This window comes from Hyaloscypha bicolor, assembly GCF_002865645.1.
Source record: "Hyaloscypha bicolor E unplaced genomic scaffold K444scaffold_60, whole genome shotgun sequence".
In the NCBI taxonomy this organism is placed as follows: domain Eukaryota; kingdom Fungi; phylum Ascomycota; class Leotiomycetes; order Helotiales; family Hyaloscyphaceae; genus Hyaloscypha; species Hyaloscypha bicolor.
The window spans coordinates 820,794-841,706 of NW_020194562.1; the positions used below are offsets into that span (position 1 = coordinate 820,794).

At 49.6% G+C, this 20,913-nt stretch overlaps 6 protein-coding genes across 6 annotated transcripts; 4 read left to right on the forward strand and 2 right to left on the reverse strand.

Annotated features, from left to right (window-relative positions):
• Nucleotides 1-87: 87 nt before the first annotated feature.
• On the reverse strand, nucleotides 88-2,368 carry K444DRAFT_643036 (putative C6 transcription factor; the record flags this gene model as incomplete). The annotated part of the gene is made up of 4 exons (XM_024884812.1): nucleotides 88-1,284; nucleotides 1,335-1,811; nucleotides 1,863-1,890; nucleotides 1,950-2,368. The coding sequence occupies 4 exons, from the start codon at nucleotides 2,366-2,368 to the stop codon at nucleotides 88-90; spliced, it is 2,121 nt and encodes a 706-aa protein (XP_024737366.1).
• Nucleotides 2,369-3,509: 1,141 nt separating this feature from the next.
• On the forward strand, nucleotides 3,510-4,813 carry K444DRAFT_612613 (carbohydrate-binding module family 13 protein). The gene is made up of 4 exons (XM_024880171.1): nucleotides 3,510-4,119; nucleotides 4,191-4,315; nucleotides 4,367-4,493; nucleotides 4,590-4,813. Exons 1-4 carry the CDS (start codon nucleotides 3,620-3,622, stop codon nucleotides 4,717-4,719), a joined length of 882 nt encoding a protein of 293 aa, XP_024737367.1. The 5' UTR covers nucleotides 3,510-3,619; the 3' UTR covers nucleotides 4,720-4,813.
• A 447-nt stretch (nucleotides 4,814-5,260) lies between these two features.
• Nucleotides 5,261-6,376, reverse strand: K444DRAFT_393272 (uncharacterized protein). Its single transcript, XM_024872465.1, has 2 exons — nucleotides 6,032-6,376; nucleotides 5,261-5,959 (listed from the first exon to the last, which is right to left on the reverse strand). The coding sequence occupies exons 1-2, from the start codon at nucleotides 6,120-6,122 to the stop codon at nucleotides 5,382-5,384; spliced, it is 669 nt and encodes a 222-aa protein (XP_024737368.1). The 5' UTR covers nucleotides 6,123-6,376; the 3' UTR covers nucleotides 5,261-5,381.
• Nucleotides 6,377-8,920: 2,544 nt separating this feature from the next.
• Nucleotides 8,921-11,413, forward strand: K444DRAFT_612616 (P-loop containing nucleoside triphosphate hydrolase protein). Its single transcript, XM_024880172.1, has 3 exons — nucleotides 8,921-9,598; nucleotides 9,657-10,272; nucleotides 10,324-11,413. Exons 1-3 carry the CDS (start codon nucleotides 9,157-9,159, stop codon nucleotides 11,372-11,374), a joined length of 2,109 nt encoding a protein of 702 aa, XP_024737369.1. The 5' UTR covers nucleotides 8,921-9,156; the 3' UTR covers nucleotides 11,375-11,413.
• A 1,742-nt stretch (nucleotides 11,414-13,155) lies between these two features.
• Nucleotides 13,156-14,392, forward strand: K444DRAFT_528548 (zincin; the record flags this gene model as incomplete). The annotated part of the gene is made up of 4 exons (XM_024874734.1): nucleotides 13,156-13,313; nucleotides 13,364-13,801; nucleotides 13,868-14,154; nucleotides 14,208-14,392. 4 exons carry the CDS (start codon nucleotides 13,156-13,158, stop codon nucleotides 14,390-14,392), a joined length of 1,068 nt encoding a protein of 355 aa, XP_024737370.1.
• Nucleotides 14,393-15,706: 1,314 nt separating this feature from the next.
• K444DRAFT_612618 (uncharacterized protein) lies at nucleotides 15,707-20,066 on the forward strand. The gene is made up of 2 exons (XM_024880173.1): nucleotides 15,707-15,819; nucleotides 15,886-20,066. The coding sequence occupies exons 1-2, from the start codon at nucleotides 15,715-15,717 to the stop codon at nucleotides 19,621-19,623; spliced, it is 3,843 nt and encodes a 1,280-aa protein (XP_024737371.1). The 5' UTR covers nucleotides 15,707-15,714; the 3' UTR covers nucleotides 19,624-20,066.
• Nucleotides 20,067-20,913: the final 847 nt, after the last annotated feature.

The window sequence follows — 20,913 nt, forward strand, 5'->3', positions numbered from 1 at the left end:
ACTGCGACTAGCAAATTCTTGAACAGAGTTCAATTCAGTTTTCCCCCTCGCATTTGTCCACGAAATACCTGCTGGTTGTAGTTGGTGTCAAGGCAACAGCTGGGCTGCATCCCATCGCGCCCATTGATTCGGGTCCACTTCAAAAGACAGCAAATCAGCGAAGTCATAGGAGGCAATTGGGTCGAACCCAGGAAGACGATCTCCATCCTGTCCCGGAGATTGAAGGCTGCCATAGCCGGTCGAGTTCGCTGGAACGTGTCCGGATTCTGCAGGAGCTTTTGACTCAGACGAAGGGCCTCCTGAGGGTCGCCGGGACCAACGGATCGCGTTGATATATTCAGGCGTTTGGGGTTCCGGAAGGCCCTCGGCCTGCGTGGCAGCGAGATAGTCGTCCCAAACTTCCAGTGTCCATTTGCCAAGTGTGGTATACACAGCACCGGTTTCCTCTTCAAACATTTGTGGGTATTTCGAGAGCACCACCCCAATCAGGTGCCACACTCGGTCGATCTCCGGTCCTGATTTGCGGTGTCGAGCTTCGATGAGAACGTAGAGGATTGTATTCCAGAGGTGGCTCGTGCCAATCTGCCACTTGTATTTGTCGAAAATTGGATTCCCTCTTACCAAATTGACGTACTCTAACAACTTTGTTGCATTTGCAAAGATAAGGTCTCGTTCACTCTGGGGGGCTTTTATGCCGTGCTTGGCGAATCGTCGAGGGTTGTGAGCAAATAGCTTCATCTTGCATATAGATGACCTAGCTATGATTGATGCGAACTGATGAAGCGAATTTGTAGGGTCGCAATACCGCAGATATTTCTTTTCCAAAAGATCCTCAAGCTGGCTTATCATGGTGTCTTTCTTGGCGAGAGTGATATCAGAGCTGGTGATTATTTCCAAACGAACATCATCCGCGAATGGCGGTGAAAGTTTGCGTATGAACTCTATGATGTCGCATCTGATTAGGCAAAAAACAATTGGTGTGATCCCGTTGCGCTCCGGCGGGGGATCCACCATATCAGGGCTGAAGTCTTCGTCAGCGATATTCAGGGGCCGCTGGGTATCGCCAGAAAAAAGGTCTGAGGATGGCTTTGTGCCCAAGACATCGGATAAACGGAAGTCCATGTGGACAATATGCCACCAAAGTCGTCTTCGCATTTCAGTTTCAAAGGGAGAGAGGCCAAGAGAAACGCCATCTCGGTGAAGACCCATTTTGCGCGCAAGTCTTACCGCGACCCCAGATAAGACGAACAGAGTGTCATTTCGGTGGCTGCTTCTCATAGCCATCTACATATACTCAATAAGTACCACACAAAACACCGAGATCTGTAACTTACAATGAATATTGCATATGCTCGAAGAGTTATCGGGCTAGAGGTTTGCAGGAATCCCGCAATTATCAAAGCCTGGCGGGCTGCACGTTTATATCTCGTAACGGTGATCGATTTCGGTCCGCCGAGTAGACTTTGGCATTCATCTTCTTCTAAAGAGCTGATGGTAGCAAGATAGAAAGCAAAAAGTAGTGCCTGCAGACTTTTCGAAATGTGTTGGGGATGATGAAGTGCATTCGTTAGCGAGGTCCTGAAGGTCGGAAGATGTAAGAGTTTCATTAGAGGATCCGCTCGATCGACATAAATTTCCCACAGCTTTGGCAAAATCTGGAACGAAGGATGAAGGCTTGCGAGATCTTCGACCTGGGAGTGAGCATTCAGCACAAGACCAGTTGGCTCAGGGGTACCAACAAACAGGTCAGACTCGGAAAAATTTGACCCGTCTGCGGACTCAGCAATGCCGCCTTCTTCTGGATGATGAGACTAGTAATAATTAGGAAGAAAGATTGTCAGCAGCGAGAAGGGGAAACTCACCTCGTCTCCTAAGTTAGACCAAGGAGCACTACCGGGGTTTAGTAAACTATCAAATTGGTTCGGAAAGAACATTAGACGTAATCTTACCTATCGAAATATCTAGATGACCCGCCTTCAATGAAGAATCTTTCTTCGGGCCCAATAGAAGCAATCTCGCCTCTTCTTTCATACCCGGTATCCTCAGCCGTCTCCATGTCAACCTGTGATCCTGCCTCCAAATCCGAGTGGTCGCCCTCAATCTCAGCGGGTTCAATGTTAACACCGTATGATCTCAACAGCTCTTCATATCGTCGCAATTTGGCATGAAGTCCTTCTTTGGGAACTTTGGTTCTCTTCCGCTTTCCGCGAACAGGGAGAATAAAGCTGCATTGCTTCCCTGCCTTCACGCAGTTGGAGCAAGGAGTGTGTCGGTCGCACTTGACCTTGCGCTGCCTACATGACAAACAAGAGTGCGGTCTTAGGCCAGCATCCGATCCAAGTTGCTCGACCGTGGGAGTTTGAGGCATCGCTGAAAATTTTCTCTCCGGTCTTTTGAAATCGTTGAGAAGAAGTCCCAGGCGCACATTGATGCTTCGTTCCCGTTCGGGGGTCGGCGGAGAAAACACAAATTTGAGAACCGAGAAGCGACTTGCAGTGCTCCCACCAGAATTCGGCGCATTCCATGAAAGCAACCTCGGAGCACCGTGCCCAGATTACTTAAATGAAGGCCCAAACCTAGAGAGAAGATAGTTCGGTCCACTTTTCTCAATCTGCGTTGAGACCCGCAAAAGTCTCTCGATGGCCGTAATGTTCAATTCTACATCACGTGACGACAACCCGTCTCCAACGAGTATCGCCCAGACGGAGATGGAGGAGGAGAAGGAGGCTTCTGCCTCAGCTCCTACTTATTCCAGCCAACGGAAACAAATTGTTTGATCTTGAAAATGATAGCATTTCATGTTTGGCCTTGGGAGAGAGTCGAATTGGTAATTGATAAATGCTATGATGGGGAGATCTTATGCATGTGGGAGTGACTGGGGCAGAAAAACGAGCTGCGCCGTGGGGAAGATAGAGCTTGTTGGATTGTTTAAATTGCGGAGACATAACTATTCAACACTTCCCAATAAAATACTAGATATAAAGAACTACTCATTTAGTATTGATTAACAATTCTGTCTCAGGAGATACCCACACAGGAATATTATCTCAACTGTCAAAACTGGTCACATGACATAACCCCTGAATTTTCATGTTTCGTCACCGTATTAGCGAGATCCGCCAGAATACTATTCTGCTTGCTAATTCATAGTATTGTATCCTCCTTCTTTCTTGTGGGATTTCACTTACTGAAGTTGTGAAAGCTCAGTTCGTTTTTCTCGAGCTCCTGGCGGCGGTGTTGAAGGCTGGGCAGCTGAACTCGCCCACATTCGAAATGGTTTGAGAAGCGACCCCAGAGAAACCGTACAAGGATAACCTTCGAAGATCCTTTCAGCTGTGGAGGGGTATCATTGGCCGAGCATGCGGAAGTGCGTGCGGCGGAGCAACTTGGGGCGGCCTTGGGCGGGGGCTGAATCTGCACAAATGACAGAATTGGCGCAGACTGCATGTGCGATATGAATTGATTGGGAGGATCGCTGCGATCGACATTTAACTTTGCCGCATCCCTGTTTGTCTAACACTTTCTTCCCTTCCCACATCTGCGGCTGCATCTCGAACCCACGTCCTTAAAGTCTTGAACTGATCGCGTTCGCGTTTATTTTCAGCGCATGGATGTTGAAATGAGCAAGCCATATAATTATGACCAGCCTGGCCTGGAAGTGGGTTTGCCCCCTGCCCAGCCAGATCATGTGGGGTACCAGCAGTCTCCGTACACTCAAGCAGCATCCAAGGAAGGACCGCCATACGCCGGTCAATCAACACCACCACCTCGCATATGTGGACTTCCAACGCGTACATTTTGGATTGTGTTTGCACTTGCGCTCCTGGTAGTAGGAGCGGCCTTAGGTGGAGGATTGGGCGGTGGACTAGCAGCATCACATAAAGCTGCACATGTACCGTCGGCCTCGAGTTCAAACACCGGGACACCACAACAGCAACAGTCTACAAGCCTTTCGTCTTCGACTGCAACTTCGACATCGACTTCATCGACTTCTGCGCCCTCAACAATCTCTCCTTTCAGTACCTCACCAGGAACATACCGCATCATCAACATCCTTACGGACACAGCCATTGATCTGCTCTATGGAGGAACAGCCAAGGGCACAGAAATTGAAGCCTGGTCAGCCACTCTACTCCTTCGTGCTGCAGACACCCAAACAATAATTAGGGATTTGCTAAAAGCTTGATTAGGGAATGGGATCCTCACTCAACGCCGAGCAGTTACGTTCACCAGGCGTGGTTGATATCAGCTGTAAGCAACAACGTCGTAACTATTTTCAACATAGCAAGCAGCTCGTACCTCACCGCTCCCAGTGGTAAGTCGCTTTTCTGCTGGCTTACCCCTCCATCTCACTCACAGCTTTTAGGCCTGAGCTCAGGTCAAGATCCCAGCAACAGCACACTTGCGATAATATATGGTAGCGGCTCTACGGGGAGTCCTGGGGATTCTTATTCGCAGTTCACCATCGTGAAAAATTCAGACAATAGTATCAGGTATCCTTCCCCTCCCCAAGTCATTTTCCACTCCACCTTTCAGGCTCCTCAGAAAAGGTGAGATCCGATGTCGATGCTAACTTCCATGCTCAATAGTTTCCAAAGCGTCGCGTATCAAACGAAAGTGCTGGATGTGGCCGGTGGTGGAACAACGAACGGGAATCCTATCGTGGTGTGGGAGCCCAATGGCGGTTTGAATCAGAGGTGGAGATTATTGGCTTCGTGATATTTTTTTTGAGCGATTGGGTTTGGGTCTGGCGCTGAAAGGAGGAGGGGAGGACCAGCCGGGCTGAACACGACATGTACATCTTCACGATCAGGGTGGCATAAGAAATCTACATAATGGTTAATACGGCTCCCCTCGTTTTGAATGGATAGCGAAGTAAATGCTGACTCGCTTCCTTCGACCCCGCCATGCATCCCCACTTCCCTACCCCAATTCCACAATTACTTGGCAGCAGCCAGAGAATTGGCTCCGGCGCTCTCGAAGCCAGATATGACACGGCTACCGGTAGTTCGGTTTCTTCTCGAGTATCTTGCTTTCGCTGCTGGTACTTGGCAAGTTCGCCATCTGAATCCACCCAGAAGTTCTTGGTGTATGTCCACTCCTCCTGCAATACATCCGGGACGTCATTTCTCTGCTCCATGATATAATCCGTCAGGTTTGTGTGAAGAAGTAACCACGATTTCTGCAATGTGTACGCTTGGACGCTCCAAAAATTTCCCGTTTATGACTTCGTTCCCGGTATGTTGGGCAATTTTTCGATCCTCGCAGAATGTTCGATATCATAGCCCAAAATCCTTTGATGTGGTGCTTGATCTGGACGTTTAGCAACGAAGAATGAGAGTGAGCATAGCCCAAAAACAGCATCAGGACTCCAAGCACCGTTATGTTTTGGCATTGCGGTAGCTGTTGAATGTACAGCTCGATAAAGTGTGACGTTCAACACCAGCAATGTGAAAGGAATAACAGCAATACCTATTGCTTCGAGATACACATTGAGTGCTACAACTTTTGCAACGGCCTTGAGTGGTAGCAAGCCCGCCGAATGCTTTGCGGCTCCAGGATATGAGACCTGCATGGATAGCTGTTGCACCGGAGTAGGTGAGGGAGGCTGCAAGAGTGGCTGCACGGAGCCAGGGGTGGTGGGAAGTACGAGTGTTCCCAGTATCGTCATATGGAAGAGGACTCGAGGGAGGGGGTAGTAGTTGCCCCTTTGGTATGGTTGGTATCTGTAAAGAGAGAAGGGAGTGTTCTCCAACTGAAATTGGGTACCAGCAAGTCGTGTAGGGAGACTGCCCGGGCGGTAGATTAATGTCGACCAAAATTGACTTCCTGGCTTGATTCTCAGGCAGGACGACATAGAATGGTGGCGCTGTTGCTGTTGGCGTTTTTGTGTTAATTGGCCCTATTTCGAGAGTACGAAGGATAAACGCGCCAAGGAGCGACCGCTTGAGAACCTCTGCTATTTTGCGAACGACATTTAGAATCTCATAACGGTTGATGAGGGTGAGCGTTCGAGAGCAGGGAAACCCACAATAAGATAAATAATACCGGAACAGCAAAACAGAAACTCTTCCGAAAGCATCCATTTTTCCAGCTTCGAATAAGTAGTTATGTGGCGTCATTGATGGCAAGAATGCGGGGGAGAAATAACGAATGAGAAGAATAATACTTCCCCAGAGTATTGACGTTGTAATGAAGATAGGTTAATGACTGAAGAAAGATGGTCAGATCTTGAGCTTCGGCATCGCGACACCAGAGCGTAGTCCACTACTTTTCCGCCACCCCCGACCAGAAGTGTTGGAATTACTCCTAGCTTCTGAGCTTGATTTGCTCGGAGAAGGCTCCGATTCTTCCATTTCGATTGGGTCGTTGATGAAGCGATGCAGGGTTGGTTGGATGCCGAATTATAGGGAACTGGTAGATCGAAAGACTGGAGTCCAGAAACTCTACGGACGTATGCCTTTCAACGCCAAAATAATTGCGAATGATATTGCTTGTTATTTGCCTCATCGATTGCGCCCACAGTGGATAAGCGTCGTAAGTTTTGCTTATGGAGAGGTTGTGCATTTGCTACCGACGGTGTGCTGGACATTAGATTGTGAATCCAGCAGGCCAAAATAACAGTCAGAATTATAGCCCCCGCCATTCCTCAGAGTTATGGCCCGACATTCGAGAAACAATCCTGAAATATCTCTCACGACTCCAGCCTCCCTCATCATCAAAGCCTAAGTTGACTACTGCCACTGCCAGAAAAACAAGAATAATAAGGGGTAATGCAACTGCCCAGTAGATCCAGAAGAGGCCAGTTCCAGGTAGGTACCTGTCATTCATGCTCAGGAGTCCACACGTGAAAGACAGTGGGATAAAAACAAGTCCTAAAACGGTCAACACCTTCATCGTTTTCGCCTCCTTAATAGATCTTTTGGCCTCTAGTACCGACTGTCTGTTTCCAACTCGACTAGCTAACTTGGTGTTGAGCGAGGTCAGGTTTTGCATCTTGGTCTGCAAACTCCTGAACCTGCGATGAATGAGCTGGAAATCTTGGTCGATGGCCATCCAGTCTCCCGCCTTCTCGAAAGAAAGCTCGGCGAGAGGTATACCAGCGCTCAACATGCTATCCTCCACAGCAGATAGGTACCAAGAGCACCTTGTATTCCACATTAATAGGCCTCTTCACACAACCTCGGCCTTCGGGAACTCCTCTCCCTTCATGCTGCTGACCAGCGAAAATTCCCACTCGAGATCAGATATAATTGACCCAATGTATTGTAAGAGTAGCACATAGTGAGATGCTACTATTTTCTGTAAAAATATTGAAAAATACAGTTGTGGCCGATTGGCGGGCAGCATTTCGAAATACGCAAAGAAGTAGTAGCAAAGGTCTTCGGCCATGGAGACACGCGACGGTCCGGTAACCATGTGAGGGGGTAACGGCGCTTTCATGAAATTTCTAAAGCCACCTTGATAGGGTTGATCGAATGTTTCGCAGGTTGTGATGTCCCCAGTCTGTCCTTCGAAAAGGCCTAAGATTAGTCGCGAGACAGGTGGGGTCACAGAGAATAACAGCTAACGATTTGTCAGACATTGATCGACAGGAAATCAAATCACTCACCGTCCCAGCCCTCGCCGCTCTCTTGAATCTAAGTTGAAGTTGCCCGTTGGACGATATCTACTGTTCCAAATTTGGAGCATCCGTGTTGAACGACAATCGGTTTGCCTGTGTGGCCACAGAGTGGTTTATCTGTAGGCTTCAGATCTGCTGAAAGGTGTCGCACTTCAAAGTATTTCATCAGAAATTGTTTTTTTGGATCAGACGAAGAGGGCATGTTGCCTAGCATTCGAACTCCTTCGTGATTAACTTCATAGATGGATGTCCGCTCTTGATCAACAAAAAAGGCAGGATCAATAGAAAACTGATTGCCCAGAATGGATATAAATTCTAGATTGAGGCCTTCAAGTATATGAATCCTGCGTCGCGGGACTTTTGCAGCATTGGCTGTCTCGGGTTGCGAGTAGTAATGCTGAAGCTCAATCTGCGATTCAAAGTTGGTCCTTGAGGGGTGTCCGTCCTCTCTCACTTCGAGAATACTTATCCAGGCTTTTCGATGTTTGAGGGGAGCCCAAGTATTGCTACGGTCTTCAGTTTCCAAGGTCGGGTTGAGAGAGCATAGCGAGGCAACATAGTCTTGGTACCGCCCAGGAGCACAGAGCCAGTCGGATGGCCTGACTTTTGGCGAACGTCTGCCGTGTCATGCGTATCATGAACACTTGGAGGCATTGTTCAAGAAAGAGTAAGAGGGAGGTCGTATGCAGAAAATCGAAGTGCTGTGAAGGGACTCAAAGTTATGGCTCAAGGATTTCAGCTCACAAAACTTATGGTGTGCTACAATGTGGCTGGAGTGGGGGCTGATCTTTAATTCTGGGAGAGAGAAGGCGGTCGCAGGAAGGTTCTCGGATACATTCATACTGAAAATTGATTGAAGCAGATCCTGAAACGGCAAAATAGAAAGCGAGGCTGCAGTGTTTCCAATACTCTCATGGCCAGCCAGGAGGAATACAGTCATATTTTATGCTCAAAGGTCTCCGAAATAATGCAAAGGCGGGGGAAGGAAGGGAAAGGGGCGCCGCACATACCTAGTGATCTCAGCTCACTGTAAGCGAGGAACTTAGCCCTCTCGCAAATCTCGCCACCTCTAGGTTTGTCGGTACTCGGTGAGTGACCGCCCCCAATCTCATCTTGCAAGCGTGCAACGAAATCCAGCCCGTCGATAAGGCGAAAGCCCTCTATTCGAGGGAGTTCAGTGGCGCTGGGGTGTCCCCGTAGGCAGCCGCTCCGCTGCTTCGGCGAGTTGACATAAAAGGAACGGCCATTGGATCGTGCCCGTGACTGAATATCTCTCAAGTTGAGAAGGATTCAGCCTTCATAATTTCATTGGAGCAGATCTTCAATACTTTCAGGACTTTCCCCCCACCCAGGTCCTCGAAGCATGCACGCCGAGTGAGTCGTGAGTCAGCCCGTTAGCCTTGCGGGGTTGAAGCCTAGAATCCTCAGCCAGTGCCAATTCTCGATTGCAATATAAAGTCCAAATTGCTCTTCACTGTCTTAAATATTAATCTACTCCATCTCGTGATTTCCTAACAACAAGCCATTTTACGATGACTCCAGTCACTGCAGAGAGCGGATCTAGCACCCCCGTCATCGTCGTCTCAGAGGATACCCTAGCCCAAGATAATGTCAAGACAGATGTTGCAGAACAGAAAGTGGAAGATGGAGCTGCACCAAATACCGAATCCGCTGAAGCCGATGTTCAAAATGAAGCTGATGAAGAGGTCAAGGAGGCAATCAAGGTCGGTATGGAATGCGACCTCAAGCACCTCTATCAGAAGGAAGACGACAAAGGCAGAACCAGCTGGACAGACAAGTATCCCGAAGACCTCGAAGAAGCTGCAGAAAATGACATGACAGCCAAATTTGCTATCCTCGTCCGCAACAAGAAAAGTTTCGAAGATTCTCGGAAGAAACTTGAAATCGACAGCATCGTTGTTCAAAGTCCTCTCCTGAAAATTGTATTGGCGAAAGTCCTCAAAGATTATCCAGGTAAGTCCTATCATTCATTCCTAAAGTTTAGATGTATCGAGCGCTAACACAATCACAGGCATCACTTGCACACTCAAAAGACTTGTCTTCCAAGCACCATTCAATCCCTTTGTTCATCGATGGGAGGAATTTGCCGCTGCACTCGACGAAGAGGAGGACGAACAGACGAAAACGCATCTTGAATTGCTGTTCACGGTCCTCAAAGTTGAACTCAAGGATATCATTTCTGCTAGACTCGATTATATCAAGAACAAAGTCATCACCTTCGAGCACTTGTGGACCATCTTCGTACCAGGAACTACACTTTACTCGACGGAATGGAACCGCGACTGCGGCTCCAGGTTCAAATCGAGTTCGTACTTTGAGCACCCAAAGTATGGCAACTGCTTCGGCCTCAGTGCTCAGAAGGTCGACTGGGATGGAGACAAGTTTGGATATGCCACAGCTCAGAATCTAATTCTTGAATTCCCTGGAACTATGCCTATCTCTTCCCTCGACACCTTTCCTCTGGAATATCATCCAGAGCAAGAGAAAGTCAGCTCCGAGCTTCTCAAGCGTGGAAGGCTTTTCGAAAACTACCACGGCTATCATTACAAGGCATACAAGGCCTTTGCAATCGGCAAGAACAAGTGTGGGGATGACATCAAAGTCACGGTCGACAGCCGTATTGTAATGTGAGTACTCTCTTCAGTCATTCGTCGCACTTACTTACACAACAAAAACAGCGATTCATTCGCTTTCGGCAAGTTCAACCCAAACCGCATCGCCCCCCTTGCTCCCCTCAAGCCCAAAGCCAAAGCAGCCCGTGAATCCTCAAACGAGTACGACGATTCTGACGCCAACTCGGACGTTTCGTACGATTCCGACGACGACGACGACGACGCGTACTCCTTCGCCAACGACGCCAACTCCTCCAAGTCCCGCGGCTTCAAACACATCCCCCTCACCGACGCCCAACTCATCCAATGCACACCATTGGTCCGTGGCTATGCACTCAAATCGAAGCAATGGTTGTCATTTTTCGTCGACGTCGTCAACGAGATCGAATTCAACAGCTCTGCTTTCGCGAACCTCGTGCTTCCTGCTGATCAGAAAGAACTCATCCTGGCCTTCGCTATGTCGCAAGTGAAGTTCAAAGATGACTTCGACGACGTGATTTCCGGGAAGGGGAAGGGCATCATCATGCTCCTCTCCGGCGGCCCTGGAATCGGGAAGACATTGACTGCTGAGAGTGTGGCAGAGACGATGAAGGTCCCGCTTTACATGATGAGTGCCGGTGATCTGGGAATCAGAAGTCATGAGGTGGAGATCAACATTACGAATATCCTTGAGATGGTCGCAAAATGGAATGCTGTCTTACTCCTCGATGAATGCGATGTCTTCCTCGAGGCGAGATCAAAGCACGATTTAGAGCGAAACAAAATCGTTTCGATTTTCCTCCGGACGCTGGAGTACTACGAGGGGATTCTGTTCTTGACTACGAATCGTGTGGAGGATATGGATCCTGCATTCCAGAGCAGGATTCATATTAGTATGGAGTATCCGGGTCTAGATAAGGAGGCGAGGAAGCAGGTGTGGCAGAATTTCCTGAAGCGGGGCATTGAGAATGAATTGTCTGAGAAAGAGGTGGGGATGCTTGCTGAGGTGGATATCAACGGAAGACAGATTAAGAATGTATTGAAGACTGGGCAGTTGCTTGCGAGGCACAAGGGGGTGAAGCTGAGGTATGAGCATCTAAGAACGGTGCTGAATGTGGAAAGGAAGAAGGTTGAATAGTTGGCCTGAACAACAGGCGTTGATTTCAGCCTTGGATTGGGGTGGAGTTTGTTCTAGCTAGAGTTTCGAGAATTGACCTATACGGTCAGAGCAGATTAAGGCATTCAGAATGAAAGCTATAACTTGGCACGCTCCCATACAATTCTTGCTTAATTCCTTCGATCACACAGGGTATACGGATCTTGGCGAAGAGAAAGTATGGAGTGTCGCACAACTCCGGAGGACTCGGTGGCGTTCGAGATCGCCCTTTCCTCGGGACTTCACATGTCCACTACTCGTGCCGCCCAGAAGTCTGAAAATACTACCCGTCCTTTTGGTGGACAGGAAAGTGGCACTGTACTTTCAATGTCCCAATTTATACTAGACATTAAATGAACGGGGGGATGGGGGCTTCAATGTTCTAAAAGTTTCATGCATTTAAAGGCCGTAGACGCTGAATATACCAAAAGCTGAGGGACATTCGTTAGGGGAGGGGCCTGAAACATCTGAAATAGCACAATTTGACGTGGGATATTGAAGGCTCTGTGGCGTTTTTCTTGTCCAGCGCGAGCCGTCCCGCATTCCCTCTCCGTGCAACATTCAATCAGAATCTCGGAGGACCTTCCAATTATCGGTGAGTGGCGTAAAATGTATTTTCAGACTTAAGAGACATTTGACTCTTGTTGTATCGCCAACAGGGCGAGACACATGATTATATCACAGTTGCAATTTGAGGTTCAATTCTTGCGAGCTTGATTAGCATGTTGCTAGTACCAATTGCTACGAATGCGTTTGATTTCTCTTTTACCTACGTCTTATGTCACGCTATAGGTAGAGGATGCTCTTGACCGTGCCATACATGGAATTCCCGAAGAACTTTGTTTCTACCAATTCCCTTTGAAATGCAGCAGTGCACAATTCAGCCTTACATTCTTCCAAGAGCATAGTAAGTTCTCTGCATGTTTTGCAGTGTTCAAGACTCCGCTCTTCTGCAGAGACGCCACAAGCGTGGGTGAGCTTGCGGACAACACTATACTCTAGGTCCACCCGACAGGCCAGTAGATTGTTTCGAGAGTGTTATAAGCTCAGCTTAATGCAAGGTGGGTACTTTTTCAGCCTCAAGGGGGATATCGCTCCTGTCGAACGAATTCGTTCAGCTGAGGCCTCGCAGCGAGCCTTCGAATGAAAAATGCGGATACTCATGCAGTCATCTTTCTTCCGGTCGGCCGCAACCCTCTCGCTCCTGACAAGATGCAGTTGGACTCCACATTTCACACAAGATGATGGCTGAGAATTCTGCTTACTGCAGCCTTGAGGACTGGCATCCAAACAATTTGGCCGGGCGTCGAAACTTAGGGTACACCACGAAATCAGGGCGGAGCGTAGTCTCTGCATGTCGCTGAGTCTCTACGAAGTAGGTAACGTTTTACGAGTAGTCAAAGGACAGGAGAAGTACTCTGACGCCCGTAAAGCCACAGAGCTTAGATGAGTCCGGAACCCGCCTTTTGGTCCTTGGGTCACGGTGGTGGAGGAGTATAATAGGATCAATCGTGGCTTGCTTAGAGGCTTTTCGACGGTGAACACAATGAAGCCATGCGAGGAATTGTAAGGCAGGAAAGGATTTTTATGAGCTGGTAGCATGTGAGATAAGTTGAGAAGATGTTAAGACTTTTATATAAGAGCGTCGAGTCCTCTCTTGGAATCTTTCCTTTCACCATCTTCACCTTTCAATAATTTCCACAGCCTGCAAATTATCAAAACCACATTCAAAACGCCCCCAACCATTAAGCAATAAGTTCAAAATGGGTTCCATTCAAGTCGACCAATTCAGAGGCTGTGGCCAAATATCCGTCCCTTTCCTTGCACGGACAAAGACAATCGGCGGCAGCGGCGAAGAACTCGCCCTCGACACCAGAAGCTTATGGCCCAACGGCTCCGTCCTTACCGTGAGGATCTTCGGGTACCCATCTCCTCTCCCCGCTCCATCCCTTCTCAGCTAACCCCTCACAGAGCATCACCCTTCGTCGCCTCCAAAATCCAACAATTCGCCAACGTTTGGTCCGAATTCGCCAACCTGACCTTCAACTTCGTAAACTCAGGCGACGCCGACATTCGCGTATTCGTCACACCTGGCGGTTCTTGGTCATACATTGGCACCGGCTCTAAGGGGGTCGCTCAGAACGAACCTACCATGAACTTTGGATGGTTTGATGACACAACCGCGGATGAAGAGTTCAGTCGTGTGATCATTCATGAGTTCGGTCATGCAATTGGATGTATCCATGAGCAGAGCAGTCCGGTTGCTCACATCCCTTGGAACAAGGATGTCGTGTATGCGTATTATCTCAAGAGTAATGGATGGGACCAGGCGATGGTCGATTCCAATGTTTTTGCGGTTGCTGATCAGGCAAATACGATTGAGACCGCTTTTGATAGAACTTCCATCATGTATTTCTCCCTCATCTTCTACCTCCCTTCTTTCTATATATGAAGCACTTTACTGATTGATTCCAGGGAATACCCTTACTCCCCAGAATGGACCACTGATGGCTCGTCCGCCGGCTGGAACCGCGTCCTCAGCGACCAAGACAAAACCTTCATCATGCAGCGGTATCCCCGCAGTGGCCCCGTCCGCACAACCAACGACGGCGTCTATCTCGTCAATTGCTTCAAGGATAATCAAGTCAGTAGCGGGATCGCGTACTATTCGTTTTTGGGGAACAACGATGGGAAGCAGCCGACGGCTTATATCGATGTTGCGAAGGGGATGAATATTCTGTGGGAGGGTACTCCTGGGTCTGGTGAGTCTGAGGGCTGAGAGCGGCGTGGTGACAAGAAGGCTAATGAGAAACAGCAACTTTCCCCGATGGCAATAAAGTCAGCTGGAGCATTGTTGCCAATGGGAACTCTTTGCCCACATATTCTCGTGTCGGCACGGCAAGCAACCTGCAGGAACACTGGAATGTGTACAAGGACAATTACAGAGTATTGTACGAGGTCGACGGCTGGAAGTGTTATTGTGTTTATTGGTGCTTTTAGGGCACACCTCGGGGGATGGTCAGATATACTATCAATCTCACAATGCCCCCGAAAGGCCAAACGCCGGGAAGGGGCTGGAATCGCGATTCTGACCAGCTTAAGGACCTCCAAAATAGATCTCATCACAATTTCGAAAGAACCAAAACTTTGTCCCAACAAATCGGATAAAAGTATTCGTTTGACTTGAGACGTACTCGCGTTTCTTGCATCCTTTCAAACGGCTTTGCAGCTCAATTAATTTGAAGTTATATGCTGTGATGCCAGCGTGCGGCGGTGCGGCCGCTTCCAAGTCCGCGAATTGTCTTCCAAGGGCTCTCTGCTTGGCAGCGTCCGAGAGTTGCATCTCCAGGCAAGCCACAACTTCAAAGATTCAAGCCCCTGCCTTCCTGCGCGTTTGAGGAAGGTGGTCACTCTTACGGAGATCGCGGCATAAAGTGACGGGATTATAGGGCATTTCGACACTGAGCCCACTGTAGAGTTCAATTCAGGTGCTGCGCACGCTATAAGGCCCTATATCTCCAGGCTATGTGCCCTAGAAACACACTATGAGACATTGCAAGGTTACGAAGATCTTCAAGGGTATTAGCGCTGCTGGCAGAGCAACTATCCCTTCGTCTGGCGAGACATAGTCCACGCTAGCAAGGGGGGTGTGGCTGCACGCAAGCCTCACCTCGCTTTATTACGCTTGAAGAGGCTTGCGTGCAGCCACACCCCCCTTGCTAGCGTGGACTATATCTCGCCAGACGAAGGGATAGCGCTTGGACACTAAAAGAATAACTCTTATAGGGCTAATTAGCGAGTAAGCCCTTGTAAATACAGGGGATAAACCCTTAAAAGGTGTGGCACCCCTTGTCCGAGGCTTATGGCTTGTTTTCAGGGCAGTAGCCTAGAAATACAAGGATTTTTAGCGGCTAAGCTCGCTAGAAACGAGTGCTACAGTGGAGTTTCAGTACCAAGGCCCTATAATCCCGTCACTTTATGCCGCGATCTCCGTTCCTAAGCCTCCTCATAGAGAAACAGAGAAAGTTATGCCAGATTGAAAGGTGAGAGGTGTTGCGTGGAAGCGAAGAAGCAGCGAAAGTGAGTTCCGCGATGTCTGAAGGGAGGAAGGACGAGAGCAGCATTGAAGAGCAAAGCGGTGGAGAGCAAAGCGGTGGAGAGCAAGTCTAAAACCGCCCAGGCCAATTTTCAAGCCACACCTTGGCACGTGAACATGCGCAATACGCTTGCCCCATTTGGGAAAATTCAATCGCGACTTCAACCTTCGCGTTGTCTTCATTCCTCGACATCTCTTCTCCTCGGGCCATCGAGCATGTGCAAACATGTTCCACAGTATCGTGGCTGCTGAGAAAGCAGCCATCGCAGGCGAGGGACACGAAGAGTTCGATACACAGCAGTGCCGCGACCTCCAGGCTGCGTTCCTTTCTGTAAGGATCTGCAGCAGCCTCGCCATTGAGGCGCCCCATACTAGGATCGCACTGACGCGAATTTAGTCAAGCCCGACCGACGCGCCTGATCGCGTCTTTCCATTCAGCAACAAGGTCAATTCAAGTCCTCCTCCACCAAGGGCGAACGACAAGGACGAGGTTGAAGTCGACCGCGCAGTCGAGAAGCCTCAGCAGGATAATGGTGGCATCTCGAAGCCCGCTGAGCCTTCCGCCGTATCAATTGAGCCCACGGTGCCCACCTCATTGCTGGCACCTCCGGGAGATGATGCAGCTTCCGACACACAAAGCATTGTCAAGAAGATAATAATTAAACGGAACAGCGACGGATTCTTACGAGCTTTCGACGGAGAGGGGAATGAGGTCCCAGGCTCCAAATTTTCGGAACAATTAGAGCGTCAAAAGCAGGCAACCACCCAAGCCATGGAGCTGGACGACCTCACGCAGAGGAGTGCTATGTCGTTGACGCAGGAGAACCCACCTTCAGCGTATGATCAATTCGATATCCAAAACAATATTCGCGACGAATACCCCTCTACTGCGACTCCCGACGACGGAGATGCTCGCGAACCACCACGAACCCAGACGGCGGGATCACTGCACTCCAGACAACATGCATCGACTAGAACGGAGTCCACTGCACACACTTACCAAGAAAACGACTCCAGATATATCCATCTTGATTTTGAACCCTCCTCGATCGTCGACGCAGACGCTGAGGATGAAGATGGAGTATCGCAACACCCCTCGTTTGCCGCTCCTCGGGTTGGGCAGCCACAATCCTACGAACCGCAGACGCCAGCACCTCCCATGAACCCATTCAACCGAAAAGGAAGTGTCCTGAAACCGTCGCAGATGTTTGGTGCTACACAACCATCATCTGTCGGACGACGTGTGAGCCCAACCTCGTCTCGTCCTTCACCAGATGTCTACAATGACTTCAGTTCACCTCCCAAGCGAGCGCGGTTGCAATCCTCGCCATCGGCAACACGAAACGGAGCTGGCGATGATACCTCACCGTTACAGTCGTCAGTGCGGAACATACTAGCGAGATGCAACTCAGTGTTGACGGAGGCGCCTTCGGCGACAAAACCACGAACATCTGGCGTGCAGTCTTTCGATGCAGGGCCGTGGATCCAGCGATCTGGAACAATCAACGAGCCTCGTCCTTATCTGTCGATGCAAGAGAGTCAGGAGATGCGGAACGGCCTTTCAGCATCGGATACAGATTCAGACTCTGATTCTAGTATTGACGCGAGACCGCGGAAGCGTTTAGAGCGGGAAAGGCGAATTCGACAAGAATTGTCAACCATCGGGCGAATGCCCACATCCAGCCGTCCAAGCTCTGCTTCGGCCGTTGAAGTGCCATCTACTGGTCAACGACAAAGTTGGATAGATCAATTTGAAGGCACAGCGAAAGCTAGGAGGAATACACAAGATGGGGCCCACTCCAGCCTCACAGGCTCAGCTGCTATTGAAGTTCCCTCGACAGGCCGACGAAGAAGCGTCCAAGAAGAATATATCGCTCAATGCGAGGGCATAGATGCGAGGGATACACAACAAGCTACCCAGGATACCCAAGAAGAAGGCGTCAAGGATACCCCGCCAGATGATGTGGTTGCCGACTCTCAAGCTGTTCCTGGTCAAGAGGAGGATCCTGTAGAAGAACAGCCATCCTCGAAGAATGCCCGGGGTGCTCCTGAGGATGACCAATCTAGCCGGTCGGCAATTGGCTCACAAGAACAGCCTACCCACCAGGATCCGACCGTGGCCAATCTTCCGCCGCCCAACAGATCGCCAATTGACCAGCAGGTTGAAGGCCATACCGAGCAAGAAGCCCCAACTGCCTCAATTACTGCTGCCAGCGCACCTGAACCAAGTCTGCCCTTACAGGAGATGTCGAGGAATCAGAACAATTTGCGAACCCCCATGGCTATCAAGAACCAACCTTTCTCTGATGGTCTTGATACAGTCCCGGAGACTAGCCCGCCGGAACGCACTCTTTTAGAGCAACGCAGTCCACCGGAGGCGCGCCTTCGCCCAATGGGGGAAATTGCGAGTATCTCTTTTGGGGGCGATGGGGTCGATGATTTGGGAAACATCCCTGGCTTCACTCAAGATGCTGACTTTGAGAATGCTATGCGAATTCGGTCATCACCTCAACCTCCGCCACGGGTGCCGCCTCGAAACGCCCCGTCAGCGCAGGTCTCCGAGGCTATTGTTATCTTGAAAGACGTTGCGGCTATCGGAATTGCAAATGCTTCCTTGGATCCTTCACCTGCGAAGCATCATCTGCAGGCGCCCCCACTAGATGAGGTGACAGGCAGTGCTGCCCTATCCGAACAACCCGAAGAAGTCGTGGCCACCGAGCAGCAAATACGACATAATAACAATCATCAACCCGATCATGATGGAGAGAAAGGTGAGGTCACACAGGATTTACACGATGCAACGGGAGATGATCTTCCTGCACCATCGGCTAAAAGAACGGGATTGAGAACCAAAGGTGAGCTCAAGGGTCCCTCGCGTGCATTACGACGATCGGGTTCCACCTCTCGAAGCACCACTCCGTCTTCGAAACAATTGAAAAAAGCAAAAGCCATTGGCTCACGTTCAACCAAGACGGCACCAGTCTCGACGCCGGTTGCTGAAGCTTCTGCCCCGCTTCCTGCGGAGAAAAATGTGAATCCAGAATTTACAAATCCACCATCTGCACCCTCCGCACCCTCCGCACCCGCTCCATCATCTACAAGAGCCTCAAAACGGAAGTCCGCGGTTGCAGATAAAGAGGGTACGCCAGCTTCTTTACCGAAGCGAACATCGAAACGCAAGTCAGGCCCTACCATTTTGGATGATTCCGTTGCCCCAACTCGGTCGTCTAAACGTCAATCAATCGCACGCGATGCAAAAGAAGATAGCGAAGACCCGTTGGTTTTGCCTATCCCTGCCGCTACTGTCGCCAGAATGAGCCCTTCCGGGTCTTTGTTTGCAAACATGGCATTTGCGGTCTCTTACCAGAAGCGTGACCAGGAGAAAGATGAGGTGACGAAAGCGATTCGTGACAATGGTGGAAGAATTCTCGAAGAGGGTTTTGATGCTTTGTTCGAGACATCGAAGCTGAAGGGACCAGATGCTGGATTGATGCTCTCGGCGGTGAACAAACCACTCGGCTTTTCTGCTCTCATCGCAGACGAGCATTCAAGAAAAACCAAATACATGCAAGCGCTAGCTCTAGGGCTACCTTGCATATCTGGACAGTGGGTCTTAGCTTGCGTGAGTAAAGGTGCCATCCTGGACTGGTCACCGTACCTCCTTTGCGCTGGTCAGTCCTCATTTCTCGGCAATGTGATGAAGTCCCGAGTATTACCACGATATCCTGCCGCAGAAGCGAACCTTGAATTGACCTTGGACGCTCGAGACAAACTTCTTGAGGGAAAGTCGGTGTTGATGGTCACGAGCCGGGGCAAAGCCGACAAACGCAAGCCATACATCTTTTTGACTCGTGCATTAGGCCCATCTCGAGTTGAACAAGTTGGCGACCTATCAGAGGCACGCACGAAGTTGGGATCCGAAACTTGGGACTTGCTCTACACAGATAGTCCAAAAGAGACTGCTGCAGCCACTGTCTTTGGCTCTGCAAATTCGAGCGGTGGTTCGAAGAAAAGGAAGAGAGGTCCTACAGCCACGAAAGATTCAACGCCTTCGCCGAAGAGAATTCGCGTTATTGACGACGAGACCATGATCCAGAGTCTCATCTTGGGACAAATCATGGAGGCCCAAAACTGACGACTCGTATGTTCGAGCCTTGAGCTCCACATTTGGCACCCTTTGCTGACATTGTCGGCATGGCTTTTGATTTATCATAGCACAGCATACTTCAGAACATTGGGACTGGGGCGAAGCTGCATATCTAGGAGTATTTGCTAATGGCTTATGGGGGCATCATTTCTGTCTGGTATGGCAGATTGCATTGGCGTTTTTGCTCTGTGATACCATTATGGATGAGCAGGTTTACGGTGCTTTGGTTGGTGGTATGTACATAGGGGAGGTAGATTGAGAAATGATAATAGCTTGTGGCCCGAGCCTTGAAGCCTTGGCGAGTCTTTGGTGCTTACCGCATGTCCGAATTGGTTTTGCAATGTAGTTCTGATTTCGGCTTTGCTTCTTCGCGGATTCATGACCTCTGTTCCGAGCAAGTCTACAAGGCTAAATCTATTGTGATTCATGCTTGTGACCTGGCCTGAACCTCAACAGTCGGGGTGAGATGGCTTAACTTCCTTTTCCCGGAGAATGCTGACCCTGCACTTCTGATTTACAATGTTCCCGGTCCGGGAAAATAGAATGCATCTAGAGTCCTCAGCTCGCCAATCTGGGCGTCAGATCTTCACTGACGTGCGTTGAGACAAGGATCGCTCTTCGAAACGGGAACGCAGTTGCAGCTCAAAGGACAGGACGCCTTGGGCCCGAGTACCCGGTCGTGAAATGAGCACTTGCCTAGGGCGTATCTTGTGTTACATATGACGCACTGCACAGGAAGTTGCTTTTGTCCGTAACCAAAACCTGGGACGGGGTCCGATGGGTTGATGCAAAGGGGCTACAGAAGTCAAGGCCAACTTCAGTCTTGGCTGGAAGCAGCCACTCGACCCAGATACCGGGTCTGCCTTGATATCGTGCATGAAACGTATTGTATTGTGGCCTCGCGGGGTGCAATATCTTGCTTGTTTTTGTTACGTTTTGCTACCCGAGACATGGGGAAGTCTCCGACGGCTAGATGGGATTACACAAGGTGTTTTTTTTTTGTTGAATTCCAAGACACCGGGAAGTCTTCGAGGGGTTGAGTGGACCCGGTTGCCCGGTTAAGTCTTGAGATCTTGCATGGCTCTTGTGCTTAGCTACACAAGTACTGTCAATCCGGCATCTGGAAGAGCTTGGTAGGTTCTGTCACAAAATCGCAACAGCCACGGAACCCGGATAACAGGCCGAGCTTTGAATGTGGCATGCTGCTTATGAGCCCTTTGTTGAACCAAGGCTTCGTATTTTGTTCGCATTCGGGGCCTGGATAAGTCTCCCATGGTC